General features: G+C 37.6%; 1 protein-coding gene across 2 annotated transcripts in view; it reads left to right on the top strand.

Annotated features, from left to right (window-relative positions):
- The window catches only part of FAR1 (fatty acyl-CoA reductase 1), a 33,535-nt gene extending 16,661 nt beyond the window's left edge, over positions 1 to 16,874 (top strand). For both annotated transcript variants that reach the window (XM_005491082.4, XM_026795854.2), the window contains exons 5-12: positions 1,339 to 1,516; positions 2,049 to 2,093; positions 2,201 to 2,319; positions 2,762 to 2,829; positions 4,326 to 4,497; positions 10,560 to 10,689; positions 11,824 to 11,951; positions 13,987 to 16,874. In XM_005491082.4, the coding sequence (XP_005491139.2) occupies positions 1,339 to 1,516; positions 2,049 to 2,093; positions 2,201 to 2,319; positions 2,762 to 2,829; positions 4,326 to 4,497; positions 10,560 to 10,689; positions 11,824 to 11,951; positions 13,987 to 14,149 (1,003 nt within the window). In that variant the 3' untranslated portion in view covers positions 14,150 to 16,874. The remainder of the gene's footprint in view (positions 1 to 1,338; positions 1,517 to 2,048; positions 2,094 to 2,200; positions 2,320 to 2,761; positions 2,830 to 4,325; positions 4,498 to 10,559; positions 10,690 to 11,823; positions 11,952 to 13,986) is intronic.
- The last annotated feature ends 1,626 nt before the right edge of the window (positions 16,875 to 18,500 follow it).

Raw genomic sequence — 18,500 nt, 5'->3', positions numbered from 1 at the left:
AAATGCCATTGCAAGAGGAGACTGAGATGCTCAAATAATATTACTTATTGTAGAAGTGGTTCTGTTAGGTATATTGAGAGTCCAGACATTAAAAATCTGTTTTCTGTAGCTTTAAGTCTTGGATTGGGCATTATGGGTTGGAAAAATGACTCATTTGGTAATTTTTTTGTGTATATTAACTGTCCTGAGGTCTTACTTAGTAGCTGTCCAACTCTGAAACAGGTGACAATGTGGGATAAGTATAATGTAACTCCACATCAGTCTCTTCATTCTTACCTTTTGTACAAAATATCACCTCTTGGAAGAGAAATACGAAACTGAAAAAACTAATTAAAATTAAAATACCTACTTTAACTTGTGATTTTAGGTGGAAGAATGCTAACATTAAAACCAAGTGAGCTACCACCTGGAATGCACATTGAGCCAACCCTTTCTTATAACATCGATTTTAAATACACTTAGAAAATGAGGGATTGCAAAACAGTCGTATTTTTAAATATCTGACTTGTGAAGAGACAAATGTAACTTAACTGTTTGTTATGGGCTGAGACAGCTGTGTGTGCTTTAGAACTCCTGAGGGGAGGCTTTTGTGAAGTTATAAAAGTGATCCCTAGCCTTCACTACCCCTCTTCCTACCCTGTTCACATCATGAAAGGAGTCTGATGTGTGTCTACTTTGTAACATGACATTGGTGAAAAACAATAAATTCCATTTCTGTGACTAAGAGACCAAAGCAAATAAAATTCAAGTCCTGTTTTGCAGTGAAGATCACCAAAGCATCAGTAGTTGCAGGGGCACAGCTTATTTGTGTGCTGTAACTGAAGGTTATTAGGTTTTTAATAGGAACTGGGAAGCAAGATGAAATTGCAAGATTTGATTAATTTAAAGGGAGAAACACTGACCAGCTTGCTTCAGGGGTGGTATATGATTGCTCACCACCACAAAGGTGGAGGGGATGCCGGTAATGCAGCTGGGACTCCCTTGCAGTGATATAACTTTGTAGATAATGCAGTGAGCCTGTGTTCCAAAGACTAATTTGCTGTGTCTGCATTCCATCTTTGAGAATTTGGATTATTGTAAATGAGTGTCCTGCTTGCTCTGTAGTTGGTGTGTTACAAATGAATTCTCAGGGCAAAAAACAAATGCCAGTATGCTTCTTTTGATGGACACTGAACATGCAATCCTTCATTTTTCTGAGAAACTTTTTTGCTTAGGTGTGTGTCTCTTTTTGTTTAAATGAGGAAAAAATAGTCATGGTAACTACACCATTTCACACCCCACCTCCCCAGTGAAGCAGCATGCAGTAATTTACACTTACTTCTTGTTTTGTTTCTTTAGGTGGATGGATGATGACCTAGTCAATGATATTACTCCTAAACTGTTAGGCAAAAGACCTAATACCTACACATACACAAAAGCCTTAGCTGAATCCGTGGTGCAGCAGGAAGGTGCAAATTTAAACCTTGCCATTGTAAGGCCGTCCATCATTGGTGCCAGCTGGAAGGAGCCTTTTCCTGTAAGTCCCTGAGCTGTCACCTGGCCATCTTGCTGTAGACTGTAGTACACACTGGGAGCCTCTTTATCCAGTGAACTTTGTAGAGGAAAATCTCTTGGACTGTGAAGTTGTGTCTTGGTTGCTTCTGGATGACTGATAACAGTATAACGAGTCTAAATACTGTCATCAAAACTGAGCAAGTTTTGGTTAAAAAATGAAAAACACCTGAGTTGCTAGTCTAAAACGACTTGTAAACTTGAATATTTTTATGGGTAATTGCAGTTCATTCACTAATAAGTAGATAAACATCTTTCTGTGAAGAACCATGGTGTCCTACCTGCAGATCTCTTGTCTGAGTCATAGCACTTGTTACATCATCAGAATTTGCTATTGAAAAACTTTATTTAGCAATATGGAATTAAAGATCTTTCTCCTCTGTGGTCTCCTTTTCCTCCACCCCTTTACCTGTATAAAAACTGCTTGGATTTTCACTTGCAGCTGCTGACTTCAGAATGCTCTAACCAAATCCTTTCCCTCTCCCCCTTCCTAATAGGGCTGGATTGATAACTTCAATGGACCTAGTGGTATCTTCATTGCTGTAAGTAATGAATATACTTAATTTTCCCCCTCCTTTTGGGAGGCAGAAAGGCTTCATATGTTTCACTGCTGGGTCTTCTGTCTCTCTTTGTTGTTTTGTTCTTCAAGGCAGGAAAAGGAATTCTTCGAACGATGAGAGCTTCCAACGATGCATTAGCAGATCTTGTCCCAATAGATGTTGTTGTCAATACCACACTCGCAGCAGCCTGGTATTCTGCAATTAATAGGTATAAATAGTGACAAAAGAGAGCACTGAATATTTGGAAATGATATTGTGTGTTTAGTAAAGCAGTCTTGGATTGAAATCCTCATCAGTGTCCTGCTGTTCCCTCAGGACAGCTTAGTGTCTCAAAGGGTAACTTGCTTATGCCAGAGGAAGATATCACCTACTGATATTATGAAGATATGTCTGAAAATTCTCTCTTGTTTGTAATCAATACAAGCTGTAGTAGTATAGGTGATGCCTTCTCTGATATAATAATAAAGATAATTAAAGAAGGAGAAAAATACTGAAAGATGCTAAAGCAAAAAATCCACCATGAGACTGTGCTTTCTGCTTTATAGAAATGATGCTGTTGAGGGGAAGCATAATTTTGGGCATCTGTTCTGTTTGTATTTTCAAAAGGTTGTTTTTCTTCTAACTTGCTCTTTTATCTTTTTTTTCCCCAGACCAAAAAAAGTCATGGTGTATAACTGTACAACAGGTGGCACCAATCCTTTCCACTGGAGTGAAGTTGGTAGGCCATGTTTCTTTTTTCTCATTAACCTTAATACAAAAAGAAAATCAAACAGGTTATAATCAGTAAACCATAATGCATTTTTATTTTTGAAACTGGTATTTTAGCCATACCTCTCAATTTTGCAGTGAACTGTGCTTTCACATTAGCTTCCACTGTTAATTCTTCCCCCCCTCCCCCTGCAGCATTTCATTTAGTTCTTATTGGTATTTTTCTTTGTTACTATTATTCCATTATTAACTTAAACTATGGGAGAACTGATTTTTCTGTTTGCTGCTGCCATGACCTAATCCACAGAGTGCAGGTAGTGTGTGGAGAGGAGCAGCAGTGATGCTGGCTGTAATGCCAACATCAATAAATACATATGAAAAAACTTATGAATAAGCAGCCCACAATTAAATTTTGTTTCGTACATCTGCATAATTGAGAGGTCTGGTAATAGTTTTGCCCTTGTGTAGCTCTTTGTGTTTGGCTTAAGCTGATTGTTGGTTGAGGTGGCTTTTTTAATATTCAGATTGTTGCATGACACTTGAACAATTCATGCACAGGGAAGAGTAGCCTTTAAGGAAATATGGCCACTTGTTTTCAACTCTAAGATATCCTGACTAAGATGTAACCCACAGGCCAACAGCTTTGTAACAGTGAATGTTGTTAAGAGCAATGCAGGCTGTTTGGCATAGTAAAACCATTTATTAGTTTTCAGTTTTCTTAGAAATTGAGTTCTGAAACTCAGATTATTTTTTTCTTTCAGCTAACCTCAATACTTAAATCCATTTTCCTTGCTTTTGCCCATTTTACTGGATTTGTAGTTGCAAACATTATTGCTTCAATTAAACTTTGAGAATTGCTGACTTCACTTATATCCCAAGTGAATCAAGGTATTTAAGTGCTGTCTATAAACAACAGCATAAAGTTATAAGAGGAGATTTAAAGGAGAGGTGAATTTCCACATAACTTTTAAAAACCCTGATCCTGCAATATCTGTTATGTACTGAATTTACAGGTGTTATCAAGACTTTCTCATGGAGTCCCACCCTAATTGCTTTTTTCTTAATGCCCAAATTTGGATAAATTGGTTGAAAATATAATTTCAAATCACTTCAGATGACTGCAGAGTCCTCAATCTGTTGTAAAATTCTTTACACAAGTGATCAGAATAACCCTCTTCATGAAATATAGATAACTATTTAAATAGCTTTACTTGCTTCATAAACTGAAATTGTCAGTTTTGAAACTACCAACTTCTAAGGTAGGGAACAGAAAGAGAGAAGCTGCAGTGAAATATTAAGATGAGGGCATAAACCATCTCTTGATTATAATGAGAACCAGTTCAAGAGTATTTGAAGTTAAAAGCTTATAACTGTGCATTGTAGAAGAGTTAGGGTGGTTATTTCAATAAGACCCTCCTGTTGATGCTGTACCCTGTCATGTACTTAGAAAAGCATTACATTTGACATAGTGATTATCGAAGCTGTTGTGCAACTTTTCTTTCTCAGAATACCATGTAATTTCCACTTTCAAGAGGAACCCTCTCGAACAGGCCTTCAGACGGCCCAATGTAAATCTAACTTCCAATCACCTTTTATATCATTACTGGATTGCTGTAAGCCATAAGGCCCCAGCATTCCTGTATGATACCTACCTCAGGATTACTGGAAGAAGCCCAAGGTAATGGTGACTGGCTCTGCCTTGTTTGTTCCTCTGACTTTTAAATGAAGCTGTGCTTACGCTTGTGTTGTGTGTTGATTTTAACTTTTTTGGTATTTTTTTTTTCCCCATGAATGTTTTGTGACTAAAACTCAACCTTTTTTCCTGAGAACAGGTCCTGGAATTCAAAGTGGCTTTGAACTTTCTAGCAAAAATGAGATAGATCTTGGATAGTCTGGGGGTTTGAGTAGTCAAGAAAATTAAAAGATATAGAAGTGATGTTTATTCTTGGAAAATAAATACTAAAAATATGTTGATCCTTATTTTTTCCTACAGAAAACCTCATGAGTAAGAATTACAAGAAATATCCACTAGACAAAGTAGCGAGAGAACCTGCCTTTACTTTTTCCTACAACCCCCTCTTGTTTTACTGCCGGTGTGCAGAGAACTTTTTAGTGTTTTTCTTCTTTGATGTTTTGCTCATGTTGACAGGTCGGAAACCATGGTAAGAGGGACAGAGCTAAAAATATCTTGCCCATAAGGTGGTGGAGACTTGTACAGAAGACATGGCCTGGGCACTATCTAGGTTTACTAACTAAGCAATAAGAATCCAGTGGCTGCATTTGGAAGAGTTTAATGACTGGCCTAGCAATGCTGTCCAAGGGATGTCTTGGATCAGAATCCTAGTCAGTCATCAAACTCTAGGAGGTGGCTTGTGTTAAGGTTGTTGTTGCTTTTATAAACTGAAAATGGAATGGGGGATTTTTCTTTTCATTGCAAATTATTCCTGTAGATGATACAAATTGACCTGGTACGTTGGTTTGTATCATCTCAACATTCCATTCAGTTTATAATATTTAGGCTAGTATTTGGCTAACTAAAGTAGTGAAAATACTAGGCTAAACTAAATCATGTAGGAGCTATATAAGGTACCACTTCAATTTGTGTCAGATTTGCAAAGCCACGTGGCCTTAACTAATTTCTTGTGTTACATTTTCATAAGCATTTGCTTTCAGACTATAAAACCTCCACTGTAATGACAGTGTATTGATACAAATGGTATCCATTTGTTGTCCTGTAGTCTAGGTCTGTCTTTACAGGCCTGGATGAGTAGAAAGGAGCTGTGTAAATGGTTTGTAGGGGAAAACCTCTCAGCTGCAACAGTGTAATTCTTAAAGCAGCAGCAGTGGCAGTCTGTACAATAATCTTCCCACATTAAAAAATTTTAAGACTTTCAACTCTAAAGAAGGTATTGTATATAAAACATCCTAGCTTCCAGGTTCTCTTGCATTTTTAAAGTTATTTTTAATAAGAATTGATAGAAATTTCCTGACAGATATGAAAACTTCATCCCTCATTAAAATAGTTATGCTATAAATGCCAATGTCCTGTCTTCTGCATGGCTGGGAAGGAGTGCTGCCAGAATCTTGTCAGGCTTTGAAAGGCAGCTGGTCTGCTGAGTATTTGACCAGTGGGAGTAAAATCAGGCTGTGAATAATCAAGCAGTTTAGAGTATTTAGCTTAGGTTTTATATTCTAACATATGAATTGAGTGTTGATTCTTGTTTTTGCTTTTCCTGGAGTTCTTACTTGATGTCTTAAGATGGAATTTAGGACTTTTGTTACTACTGGTGCAATTGGTGACATTAATACCTTACAGAATAAAAAAGATGTTTACTGATATGAATATTCCTACTTAGCTTACTATAACAGTGATTGGATGGGTTTCCTATGAAGAAGGGCTGGCATAATTAAAAATGTGACCTTTTCCACTGTGATTTAGCAGAACAACAGTAATAATGCAAATAAGTAAAAATGTAATAAAATGAGCACAAGAAAATACAAATACTTTGCTAACCTGCCTTTGCATGGGTGGGTGCTTGCCCTCTCTGTGCTGAGTACACTGAAGTCTCTACAAGAAAAATAAGTAATGAAACCACTGTGCAGGTTTAACTGCACTCAACATAACATCAGGATATTGTACTGCAATCAAATGAAAAATTTTATCAAGTAGAAGAAAAGGAAGAAGCTAGAAATAGATCAGGTCTAGGATCCTTCAGAATTAAATGATTATGTTAGTAATAATAAAAATTAAAACAAAAAATCTTCCTATTTTCAAAGCATTTATTTGTTGTAATCTTTCTGCAATGGGGAGTCAATTTTTTGCACCTCATTTGTGGAAGCAATGTTTTTGATGAAATGGAAATATTTTTGCTGTTTTTGCATCTAGTTGAAGGTTCTTGAATTAAACGATTCTCTGATAGTATTAAAAGGTAAGGAAAGGGAAGGAAGAAATAACCTATGTAGTATTTCTTCCAAATTTGTATAGAAAGAACATATACAAAAAGGACTGGCATAATGAAGATTTCATATTTTATACTAAATAATGCTCTAGCATTGTGCAATTCTGTAACTAGTGGTAATAAACCTTAGCATTGAAGTTTAAAGGTAGTGTTGTTGGTGGTTGCATAGCAGAGCTTACTAGTTGTCTAGTTATCTTTAATACAAGGCATAGTCTGCTCCTGTAGCTTTCCATAGTGCTTAGCATGACAGAACTGTGTTTTTTAAAAGCAGTTTGGTATATTTCAAATGTTAAAGCCTTTAAAAGTGCACACCAAGCAGATCTTCCAAGTTGCTCTGAGAAAATAGCATGTGACGTGAAATATTTAAAATTGTAGCTCAGAGATTTCTTCAGCAATTCTTCTGTTACTGCGTCTTAGAAAGCTGAAGGAAAGGTGTGGCTTGATATATGGAGTGAGGTATGAAATTAGGTCTTTTTACATCTTGTCATTTCAATTTAAAGCTTCTTAAAACTGGAAGCATCTTTCATGTAATCACTGTCTTACAAACCAGAAATTAATTAGAAGCAAATCATGTTAAATAGATCAATACATTTTTATACCTTCACAGTGCTTAAATTGTGTGCTTAAAGCAACCACAGAGCTGCTGGAAAGAAAAGATAAGAATTCAGTAGTGTGTCTTACAGTTCAAAATTTACAGCCTGGTGAAAATCTGAACAAAGACAAATCTAAAAGCTTGTTCTGTGTTATTTAGAGGAGTCTTTAAAAGAAAGTAATTATCTGTAATGCTTCTGCAGAGACTTGCAGACTGGCAGCCTGTAGATTCACTTCAGGACTGTTTTAACATGGAGACAATAAGTTGTGTGTAAGAGTTCTTCAAATTGCAGTTATAGCCTTAAGCCAGATCACTTTGAATTGTCTGATACAGAAACAAGCCCACCTAACTTATGGTTAATTGAATTAACTTGCTTAAACTTTTAATTCCTGTCATGTGCTTCTCAAACTGTTGCAATGTGCTTGGTCTTGATGGCAGTCAGGACTGCAAAAGCAGGAGGCAAAATTCCACCTTGAATCTGGGTGCAAGTCAGCCAGACTGGCTGCTCAGGTCTGTGAGATGGTCACAGGGCTGGCTTTTTTCTGTCCTCAGCTGATGAAGAAGCTGTGAGGCAATGCTTGGTCTTGTACTGACTGGTTATATTTGGTGTTGGTATTTATGACTTGTGTCCAATGGCTGTCTTTGGAATAACCAACCTTCAAAACGTGAGGGAGAAAGTTCTGTTGTGTGTCTTGGTGCTGGGTTTTGAGTCAGGTGTGCTGCCATTGCAGTTCCAGCTCAGTCTGCTGAGCCACACCAGTGTCCACCAAAGGCCACTCATTGCTGACATCTCTCAATGTCACCAGGCTGCTTTTTCCTCCCCTCAAACAGAAGTGAGGTTTCCTGTTGATTTAGTGCAAGCCAGCAAAGTGTCACAGAGAAACTTGGTCCACTTCCTCCAGCTTTGTCATTTATCAAGCAGCTGAGATAATGTGCAGAACTGGATTCTTTGGGCTGGTAGAGAAATTAACCCTACAAAGAAAAATTTTTCCTTGATGAGTTGAATCAGCTGGTTCTATGGTCAGCTGCTAAATCCAATTTGAGTTGGAGAGAGGGAGGGAAAAAAACCCTCTTTTAAGCTTTTTTTTTTCTGTAATCAGCTTAGCTAAGCTCTAAAGTCATATCCATGAGCAGAGGCAAAAAGAATCCCAGCAGAGTTTTGCATTAGTTTAAATTTAGTTAGGTTTTTTTTTTTTTTTAGAAAAGAATGAAAACCAATGTCAGTGTCCAGAAACAAGTTCAAAATATGCACTTATCTAATCAGATATTCATTTGCTCAGTTAGTATTTTGCAGAGGCACAAGGTTTTTGAACAGTAGCAGCCAAAGCGCTCTAAAATTCAGCTGCTTGTCCAGCTTAGCATAAGGGCACAGACTGGGAAGGTTCAAAAGGGCAAGTCAGGTTAAATAATCTTCATACTGTCAGTGGACAGAGCTCTGCAAAAAGCCTTAAATGCTGTTTGGCACTAATTTTATCCAAGCTCTGAGGTCTTTTTGGCTTTTCTGACCAGTGAGATCTTTGCTTTCCAAGTTTTGAGTTATTTTCCTAATTTTTTGACATAACTAACATACATTCCTTTTTTTTTGGTTCAGTGTAGTCTTGGTAGCACAGGATATGTTTTGGATGCAGAGTTTATATTCCCAATTATTTCTGCATCAGGGGAGCTCCAGTTCAACTCAGTCCTCACTGGTGTCACCTTGCCCAACTGGTGAAAATCTAAGCAGGTGTTTGAAAGCTCCTAGAGGTGCTCAGTAATAAAATCAGCTGCTGGTCTAACACTTAAAGTCAGTTCTGAATTAGTAGATATATTTCTATGAGGTTTAAAAAAAAAGATATACTTTTTGTGCTTTAGAGATTACATTTTTCAGTAGTCTCTGTGGTTTGTGTTGCTCCATTCCATTCTGTGAGAAGAAAAAGAGGAAATTTTAACGTTTTAGATACTGAGATGCCAGCTGCTAGTAAGGGACATTAATGCAATGCAAAATACTCTCTTTAGAAGGTTTCTGGGACAATGTACTACATCCCTTCAACAAGTATGAGTGCATCAAATGCATTGCAGCTTTCAGAGAAAAATAAGTTTGTTTTTATTGCTTCTGTGGTCTTTCTTGGCAAAATCTACCTTCAGAAAACCATTTCCTGTTAGTAGTGGGTTTCGCTTTCTTTGCCTCCCCCCTTACTGTTGTGCTTGAAATGATCCATGTCCTGCTATAAGGATCAAATTGGAAGCAGTTTTCCATTTCTGTGAGATGGAAATACCTTGAGCACCCAAAGCAGGAATTTAATAGCATTAGGCCATGTGGTACTAGTTAGTACTTCTTAAAACTGAGTGGCCATCTCTAACACTGAGACACTTGAAACAATTTTCTTGTCACAAATGTGGAAGCTTTGCATGTGAGAGGCTGGATGATTCATACTTTTTTTTGGCCCACTTTGGATTGTATGATCAGAGAAACTTGCCCAAATTGATCCTTATAACATAATTTCTCTGTATTCCAAGTGATGATTTTATAGAGTTTCTTCCTCTGCATAATAAAGGATGATGGAAGGTATTTCTGCATATTTTGAAGTAGCATAGAACATGATCTGTCTGTGCCCTTAAATATTTTCCTGCCCTTTGCTGCTGGTGGTTTTAATGTCTTAGTAACCATGACAAAAACCGCTGTTCTGTTACAGAGATGTGGTCTTGCACAATGTGCAGGAAGATCAGGGCAGCTTCCTCCCTTGTGTGAGGGAAGGTCCTGCACAGACATTGTGCTCTGTGCAATCTGAGACTTCTGTCAAGCCAGACTCCTGAGTACAGCTCAGCATTCCAGTGTGCTGAAGGCAAAAGGCTTCCATCTCCCTGTCCCAAACTAAGCGTTACCAGCAGAAGACAACATATTGTTCCCCCCTAATAAAAAAGAAAAAAAATGTTAATTTACAATTCCACTGGGAAGTAGGATTGGGAAAAAAAGGATTGTGACAATTTCTGGTTTATGCAGAGATTGAACAGCCAAATTTCACTTCAATACTATGCAGAAATATCCTATTGATGTAATATAATATGCTTTAAATACATCTTGCTTTAGGCACGATGGGATTTTTGGAGGTGGAGTAGGGGGTTGGAGGGTACAAAATGTTGTTGCCTATTTCACTTGTTTGAACTACCCTTTACCCCTGTAACATGTCTGCTCCATGCCTCGGGTTGCAGGATGATGAAGACGATAACACGTCTTCATAAGTCCATGATGTTTTTAGAGTACTTTACCAGCAATTCTTGGACCTGGAACACTGAGAACATGACCATGCTGATGAACCAGCTGAGCCCTGAAGACAAAAAGGCAAGTGGCTGTGTGCTGTGGCCATGGGGGCTGAGAGGGGGCAGCAGCTCAGCAGTGCAAGGCACAATAAGGAGCTGATGGAAGGAAGGTGCAGCTGGGCACCTATTGTTTCTTCCCAGGTTTAATTTTACTCCAAATTTTCCCTACCTCCTCCACCAGCAATGGCTCAGGTGCCCCAACTGAATTTCAACTTCCCTTCTGCTATGACTTTGTTGGTTAGTATTCAGCAGAATAAAAATTATCAGTTACAGTTCTGAAAGCTCAGATTCCCTTATGCATTTGGAACAATTTTGTCATTCTTGAGATGTCTTTGCTGCTGAAGTGTTTTCCAGTAGTTACATTCCAGAAAAGCTGCCAGATTCCTAAGTAAGCTGTCTAAATGGAGGAAATAAAATAGCTTTTGGTGATTTTTGTGTGGATGGTATTTCTACTCCTTCCTGTCCTCTTGCCTCCTCCTAGCAACTTGAGTTCAGGAAAAACTTGAAAACCAAAATGCCAGACAATTTGAGCTGTTAGTATTTTCAAATTGCTGCATTTTGTTGGGATTTAAACACTGTTACTGTAGAATCTTGAGACAAAGAAATCAATACATCATTAAAAACTTGTGAATCAAATTCATCATAGTGATCTTTTCTGCTAAAGAAGGCATTTAGATGTAAATCTGTATTTAAATATATTTAAAATGTAACAGTATTTAAAATATAACTGTACAACTCTAAGCACAGCTAACAGCATCCTGCACTTACCAAACAGTGAACTTGGCACAGAGCAGTGTTTATTTTAGAGCATATTAGAATAATTTTGTTGCTTAAAAATAAATAACCTACTAGGAAATAGTTATTTTTAGAATGGAATTCCTTACAGACAGTTGAAGTGGGAAAACTGAGAAGTGGAGAGAAGAGGAGGGAAAATAAGGCATGAAGTGATTGAAATTTGGAAGAGATTATGTCACAAGCTGGTGGTTGAATCAGAAATGGAACCTAAATCTGGACTGTCTCTAGGATTAAGGATAGGAAAACCTTCTTGTGTCAAAGGCAAATTGGATTTATCTGGAATAAAGACATTTATTTTCATTTAAATGATACAGGGGTGAATTTTTAGGCAGCTAACAGTGAAAGCTTTTCTCTTATGCAGACATTTAATTTTGATGTTCGACAACTACACTGGGCAGAATATATGGAAAATTACTGCCTGGGAACAAAGAAATACGTGCTGAATGAAGAAATGTCAGGCCTCCCTGCAGCTAGGAAACACTTAAATAAGTAAGTATAATCTTAATTTTTTTTCTTAAAGTCTAATTTTATATTTTCTATGCCCTGCATAGGTTTGCTTTTCCATGTCATGACTTAATTGTTCTTCATAGCAACTGTTTAGGTTCTCCACAATTCTTCTGTTCCAGTCCAGTGGTCTGAAGCATTTTCAAAAACGTGTGTTGTTCCTGAGTTGCTCCCCAAAATTAATAGTTACAGTATCAGTCTGGGATCACTGGTGTGGATACTGTAATTCAGGTTTTTGATTTTACCCAAGCATCTTTTGGAAGGTCAAAGGTACGTGGCTACACAGGTCAGAGTGTCTTCTTTGGGGAGTTGAATAGAACAATCGCTATTCTGGGAATGTGATCTTTTGAGGCAGGTAAATAAACAGGCAAAACTCTGCACTTCAGAGCAGGACACTTTGTTGGTGCTCTAGGATGACCTCCTTTGGCCTTTTCTCTGTGACTTAATTCCTGCCATTTGGATGGGTTGGTACTGTCCAGACTTTTATAAGCACAATTGTCCATGTTTTGTTCTTGGCTGATTCATCAAGGCAGCTGTAGTCTTTGATTTCTCTTTTTTAAGAGTGAAATAAAAATCATCTTGTTCTGCAATGCTACATCATGTCTGCAAGCCTGATAGTACAAAGAGAAACAATCCATGTTGTGATTTGTGACTCCAGGTTGTTGTCATTCTAAAGACAAGGATTTGCAGCTGTGGAAGGGTTTGGTCTATGTTAAAATGACAAATATACTTCTGAAAGATAGGATCTGTGATAATTGTGGAAATAGCTAAACAAGCGTCCCTTCTGGGTTGTTTTGTTTGGGTGGTTTATTAAATTTCTCTTTAGATGCCATTGAAAAGTGAATAGAAATTATCACATAGCTGCTGTTCTTTGTGCAAAGGATCATAGTGAAAATGACTCGAAATAATCTTGTATTAGAGCAGCCTCTGGTTGCCCCCAGCTCTAAAGTTTGTAAGTGGATTGTTTAGCAAGAGGTTTAGATTCTGACTTACATTTGCTCTGAGGTATTAATTTGGTCTCTTTTATTACCATCTAGTTCTTAACTCTAATCTGAACTTGCAGTCTGCTGCCTTAGAATTAACCAGATTTGGCAGCCCTGGTGACATTTTTCTCTAGGGAACCACTGGGTAGATTTGTTCCTCAAGTGGAAAAGTATTGCTTTTGTAACACAGATTTAAGCTGGTTTTCTCTGTAAATAAGATTTGTAAAGGAACCCAGCCTTACCTGTAAACAAGATAAAGGATAAAGATTTCAAGGTTTTGCAAGACTTCCCTGAAAAGAGCTGCCTTTAAAATATAAATTGTCATGATCTACTGAGCCAAAGAGATTTCTCTAAGTAATCTGAGCAAATTCTGGGTGCTGTTTTTCTTGACGTTTCCCTCTCTACAGGTGAGAAGATTGCTAAAAAGCACAGTGCTCTGAAAGGTCACTTAGTTTATCCTGCACTTTAAATGTAGCTCCTTGAGAAGGAAGGAGTTTGAAATTGCAGTGAAGAGGGTGGAAATATCTGGAAAATTTGATGAGTTCTTACAATGGGGTGAGGTGTTTTGGGGTTTTTTTGGGTTATTGTTATCAGTGGCAGTTACAGTTATTTTTCCATATTTAAGTTTTAAATAGATGGTGGAGAAAGGGGAAGTTCAGGGTGTTAAATATTTTTTGGTTGGCAGCCTTCTATAGGTAAGTTACCACTGTGATGTTGGCTTTAGGAGGTTTCCATCAAGCAGCTCTTGAATATAAATTATATATATAATTTATATATAATAATAATAATATAAATTCTATATATATATAAAATTTATATTTTAAAGCAGAAGTACATGTGGTGAGCAACAGGTTACAGTTATATTTTCAGCAGTGAAAAGCCTTCTCTGTTATTCACTTCTCTCATTCCTCGTAATGTATCTTGAGATGAACAGATAAACAAGTTGTATTCTACACCAGAAATTAATTTTTAGGGTGTTCTTTTCCCTCAGAGTCTTTGCAGGCTGGCCCTTTGTGATGGCTTTTGTTTCTCCCCAGGTTGAGGAACATTCGCTACGGCTTCAACACGATCCTGGTGATCCTGATCTGGCGCATCTTCATCGCGAGGTCACAAATGGCCAGAAACATCTGGTACTTTGTGGTTAGTCTGTGTTACAAGTTCCTCTCCTACTTCAGAGCCTCCAGCACAATGAGATACTGAGGAAGAGAATTTAGCATTAGGACATCTATGCATATGGTGGTCTAACTGCACAAACCCTGTAACATGTAGTCATCTCACATTTCGTGAAGCATAATTTCATTTTTAATTGAGGTGAGAAATAAGAGGTATGGTATTTGTAATGTTAGCTGTGTATCTTCCTGGAAAAGGAGCAAATAACAAGGGCAAGTGCCACACTGAATTGGCTTAGAAAAGCATTTAGATAACTCTAACTCTTTGACCTGGGGAAGACATATTAGACCACTGACCAACATAACTGTGCAATTTGGAACGTGTTTGATTGGAATCTGCCTTAACATGATTTTTTTTCTTTTTAAGTTTTATTCCACATTGAGCAAGATAAATATTGGCATAGTAGATACTAGTTGCTGTAGACCTATTTATTTGAATTCTTCTAAATTACGAAGGGTTTTGCAAGTTGCAAAAGTGTACAAATGACTCTGGATCTCCTGAAATAAAATAATTGAGAACGTTTGTAATTTGTCTTTAGGTTTTGCCACTTCTTCCCTTCCCCTCAAAGTAGGGATGGAACGAGGGTGCCTCCTTTGTTTTAAAAGAAAAAAAAGAAATTAAAAAATGAACCAACCTTCCTTATTTACTGAAAGGCCTTTTGTAGATCTGGGCTTCAGAATGCACTTTGTGATTCGGTTCTGTGCTTGAACCTGGCTGTGCCCAACTTGCATTTGTGTCGGCATGAACAATTTGCTACTCTGAAAGCAGAATTGATCCTTGCATTGAGCACATAAAAGGAGGTGTTACCTAGAGAGGGGTAAATAAACTCATTGACTGTCTTCTTTTTAATGATTTATTTTTTTTTATTGAGAACACAGAGCTAGCACTTCTGACTTCAAAGGGTAAATGTAATGAAAAGGAATTTATTATGCTTGGTTGCTATTTATATTGCTGGTAATAGTAGCAGGACAAGCTGTAGACTTTCATTAAGAGATACACCTGTTTTTAAGTTGTAAGCAATGTTAGCAAATACATCAAGAATTAATATTTTTTTCCAAATCTCTGAGCTGTTAAATTCGATGCATGGTCAACACCAATGCACAAGCACACTTTTTCATCCCTGTCCTAGTAAAACCTTATTTCACTGGGCAAGCAGAGTAAGATGCACCTTGCTCCAAAATGAAGAGATGTTAACAGTTCTTCCATCTATCTTACAACTTAAATTATTAGGTTTAAACCTGAAGAAATCTGGGTTTTTTCCTGCATGTTACTTTGTTTCAGTAGGGAAGACATTTGGAAAAATGGAAAGTTGTAGGAAAAGATTGAATCCTTTCTTTAATCCAAGGCAATACATGAAGATCCCTGTAAATTTTGGTTGCACAGATGTGAGAACACTGTAGTGTTCCTCTAATTCATGCACTGACCAGTACCCTTGCCCAGTGTTTGTTCATTCAAATCAGTTTGTACTGATGAATTTGTTCTTGAATCTGCCTGGAAAGGCAAATAATGACTTAATTACACAAGAACTACATTTTACTTGCCCTTGATAGTTTTTTGTCCTATTGAATTAAATTTGTAAAGAACTTATTTTGCTATTCTTCTAAAAACTCTTACTTTAAAGAGAGCACCTTTCCTGCAGGTGTATATCTCATTTTGAAAAGATAATGGCTTCCTTGTTGAAGCTAAATATTCTGTAGTAAGTAGTTAAGCTGTAATTCCTTTTTTAAATTCCTGGTGTATATACAAAGCTAGTGATGAAAAGCCTAAATGGTCCAGGACCACACCTTGTGTGAGAGACCTCTGAGTGTGGCTGAAATCAATTAAGGCTTCTGTGCTTGGAGATGTTACACTTTAACAGATACAGTAAGTGTATGACATTTTAGCTGCCTCCCCAAGTATCTCACTAGACCTGAAAGTATGCTTAAGCATTCCTGAATTCTAGACTTTATTCAGAGGGGCCTCCAGTCCACTGACACCCCTTGTCCCATGTTGGCACGTAGCTGAAGTTTGCTAAAGGTAACTTCATCATACTCTGAAAGTTATTCTGTGAAACAATCCACTTAGGAATTTTGGTTGTTTCTAACTATAAACGTAATATATGAACATTATAACATGATACTTGTAACCTTGATTTGTTAACACTGAGATGAACTATGGAGCCAATGAACCCATTACTTCTGGTCCCAGACACTGCTTAGAAATTTAGTCTTTTGGATAAATAACAAAGAGAGGGATTACTTTAAGCCTAAGCTTATTTAACCTCTACACTAAACATTTGCCAATTTTGGAATCCATTTTTTTCCCTTCTTTGGAGACTGTTCTGTGCCCTGTTGGTATTTTACACCAATTCATCAGTCATCTTGTTGAACTGACAGTAGATTCAATGTCACATTTTTTCTGCTGGTTTTGTCACTTCCTGTGGTCAGTCTGTGAAATTCTACCTGGAACTATTGGATTTTTTCCATATGGGAGCCCTGTCCTCCTGCAGTTCTTTACACCAGTGGTTGCACATAAAGGATGTTGGTCAGGAATATACTGGAACTATATTTTGGTCCACGAAGGCAGACTCAGTGTTTTGACTAGCAAGCTACAGGAGGGTTATCAGCTGGTTAATAGGAAGAGGAGCAGACTGAAACAACATTATCACTGAACTGTTACTGGTATTTAAATTGGGGACCAGGAAAAAAAAAAAAAGACATTTTCCTGTAATGTTTTTCTCTGCTGTAGGAACAGATGTTTGGAAACAAATGCTAAATCTGTGAGCTTTTATATGACATAAACAGAAATATTGGGTGCCTTTGTTTGTAAACCAAAAATAAACAAATCCCTTGAAAGTGTTGTTACAGTGTTCATTGTATCTTTTTATATTGTTTAGTCTAATTTGTGGTAAATACCAAGATAATTTAAATGCCACCTCAATATACATGAACATGCTCTTTTCCTTTGTGAGAACTATGAAAATCAAGTTAGTGATTCATGAGCATTTTGAAAAAAGCAAAACCAGAGAAACTTCACAATCACAAACCAAAACCTAAACCCCAGAAAGTCCACCAAACCCCCAGAATCTAATCCTTCATCAGAACACATGGTGAGGTGTTCCTGCTCATGGTGACTGTTTGTGTGTCAGCCTCTTTTCCCCTCGCTGTCATTGCTTGTTCATTTGTACTACGAGTTTCACATTTACTTCAATAGCATGAACCCATCTGCATTTTCATATGGTTTAAAAAAGGTACTGTGGTTTTGCAGAAGCTTTAGGATTAACATTTCAAGGAACTTCAGTTATTTATGGCATCTGCATTTCGTGGTGAGGGAGGGAAAGGTAGCATTAAGTCAGTGCATCACCAAAATGCTGTGGGTTTTTGTTTTTTATCTCTTGGAATATTCATTTTTCACAGATTCTTCCTCTTTTTTGTCAATAATACAATCCTAAAACTCTGCAAGCTGTGGTTTGGGGTCTGCCAGCTTTAAGCTTAACCTTTCCTTTATGACTAAAAATCCAAACCAAGATTGTTTTTGTTGATCTCAAACTTGGAAGCAAAGAGCAAAAAGGTTTTAAGATGCTGTCCCATGTCTTGTGCTGTTAAACATTTTGCTCTTTCTTTATAGTACAGTGTTAAATCCTGTGATGTTGAGAAGCAAAGAACAGGTTTGTAAAGGTAACTTGGATTGAGAAACACCCAGCATTGAGCTGGGAAGTAAAACTTCCCATAACTGTACATATTTCCCAGCCTGTTGAGCAGAGCTGAAAGCAGAAATGAAGAAAAGCCCGCAAAGAATCCCTGCTCTGGAGCAATGCACTGAAGTGTATTTTTGTTTGTCAATCTGTGCTGAAGCACAAGCAGTTTTTGTCTGGCCTGGAGACGCTGGCTGTGTGTTTGGGTAAATCTCCAGAAGCAGTGGAGCTGCTGGCAATTGTCAGCTCTGATTTTCAAGATGTGCCCTACCATCATAAATGTAGAAGCACAGGTCTCACTTGGCACTTTCAGTTCCCGGTTTCCTTCCTCTCTTGTGGAGCATTGCTCAGCCCCTCAGGCACTCTGGCCTCCTTTCTGCCTGCAGAGCACTTCCAGTTAAAGGTTGTGTAACTGAGCTGCTGCTCTACCATCTCAAACTAAATTTAACCCCGCTTCACTTCCAAGATATTTATAAATGCTTTTCTGCTTCGTGTTATCCCAGTGCTTCTCTTCAGTGCAGGAGCCTTGGCTTTCCCTGCTCCACAGCTAGTGTGACTCACTGATAGGTAATTAGTAATTAGTAATTATGCAACTGTCTCTTCTGAAATATGGAGCAGTGACAGCTCCGAGCAGCTTTTATTCTTTCTATGGGAAGCAAGAAGAACTGTGGCTAATTAGTGAAAGCACAAGTTCCAACTCATCAATGC

Source organism: Zonotrichia albicollis, chromosome 6 (assembly GCF_047830755.1).
Source record: "Zonotrichia albicollis isolate bZonAlb1 chromosome 6, bZonAlb1.hap1, whole genome shotgun sequence".
Lineage (NCBI taxonomy): Eukaryota > Metazoa > Chordata > Aves > Passeriformes > Passerellidae > Zonotrichia > Zonotrichia albicollis.
This window is presented reverse-complemented; position numbering and strand designations above follow the sequence as displayed.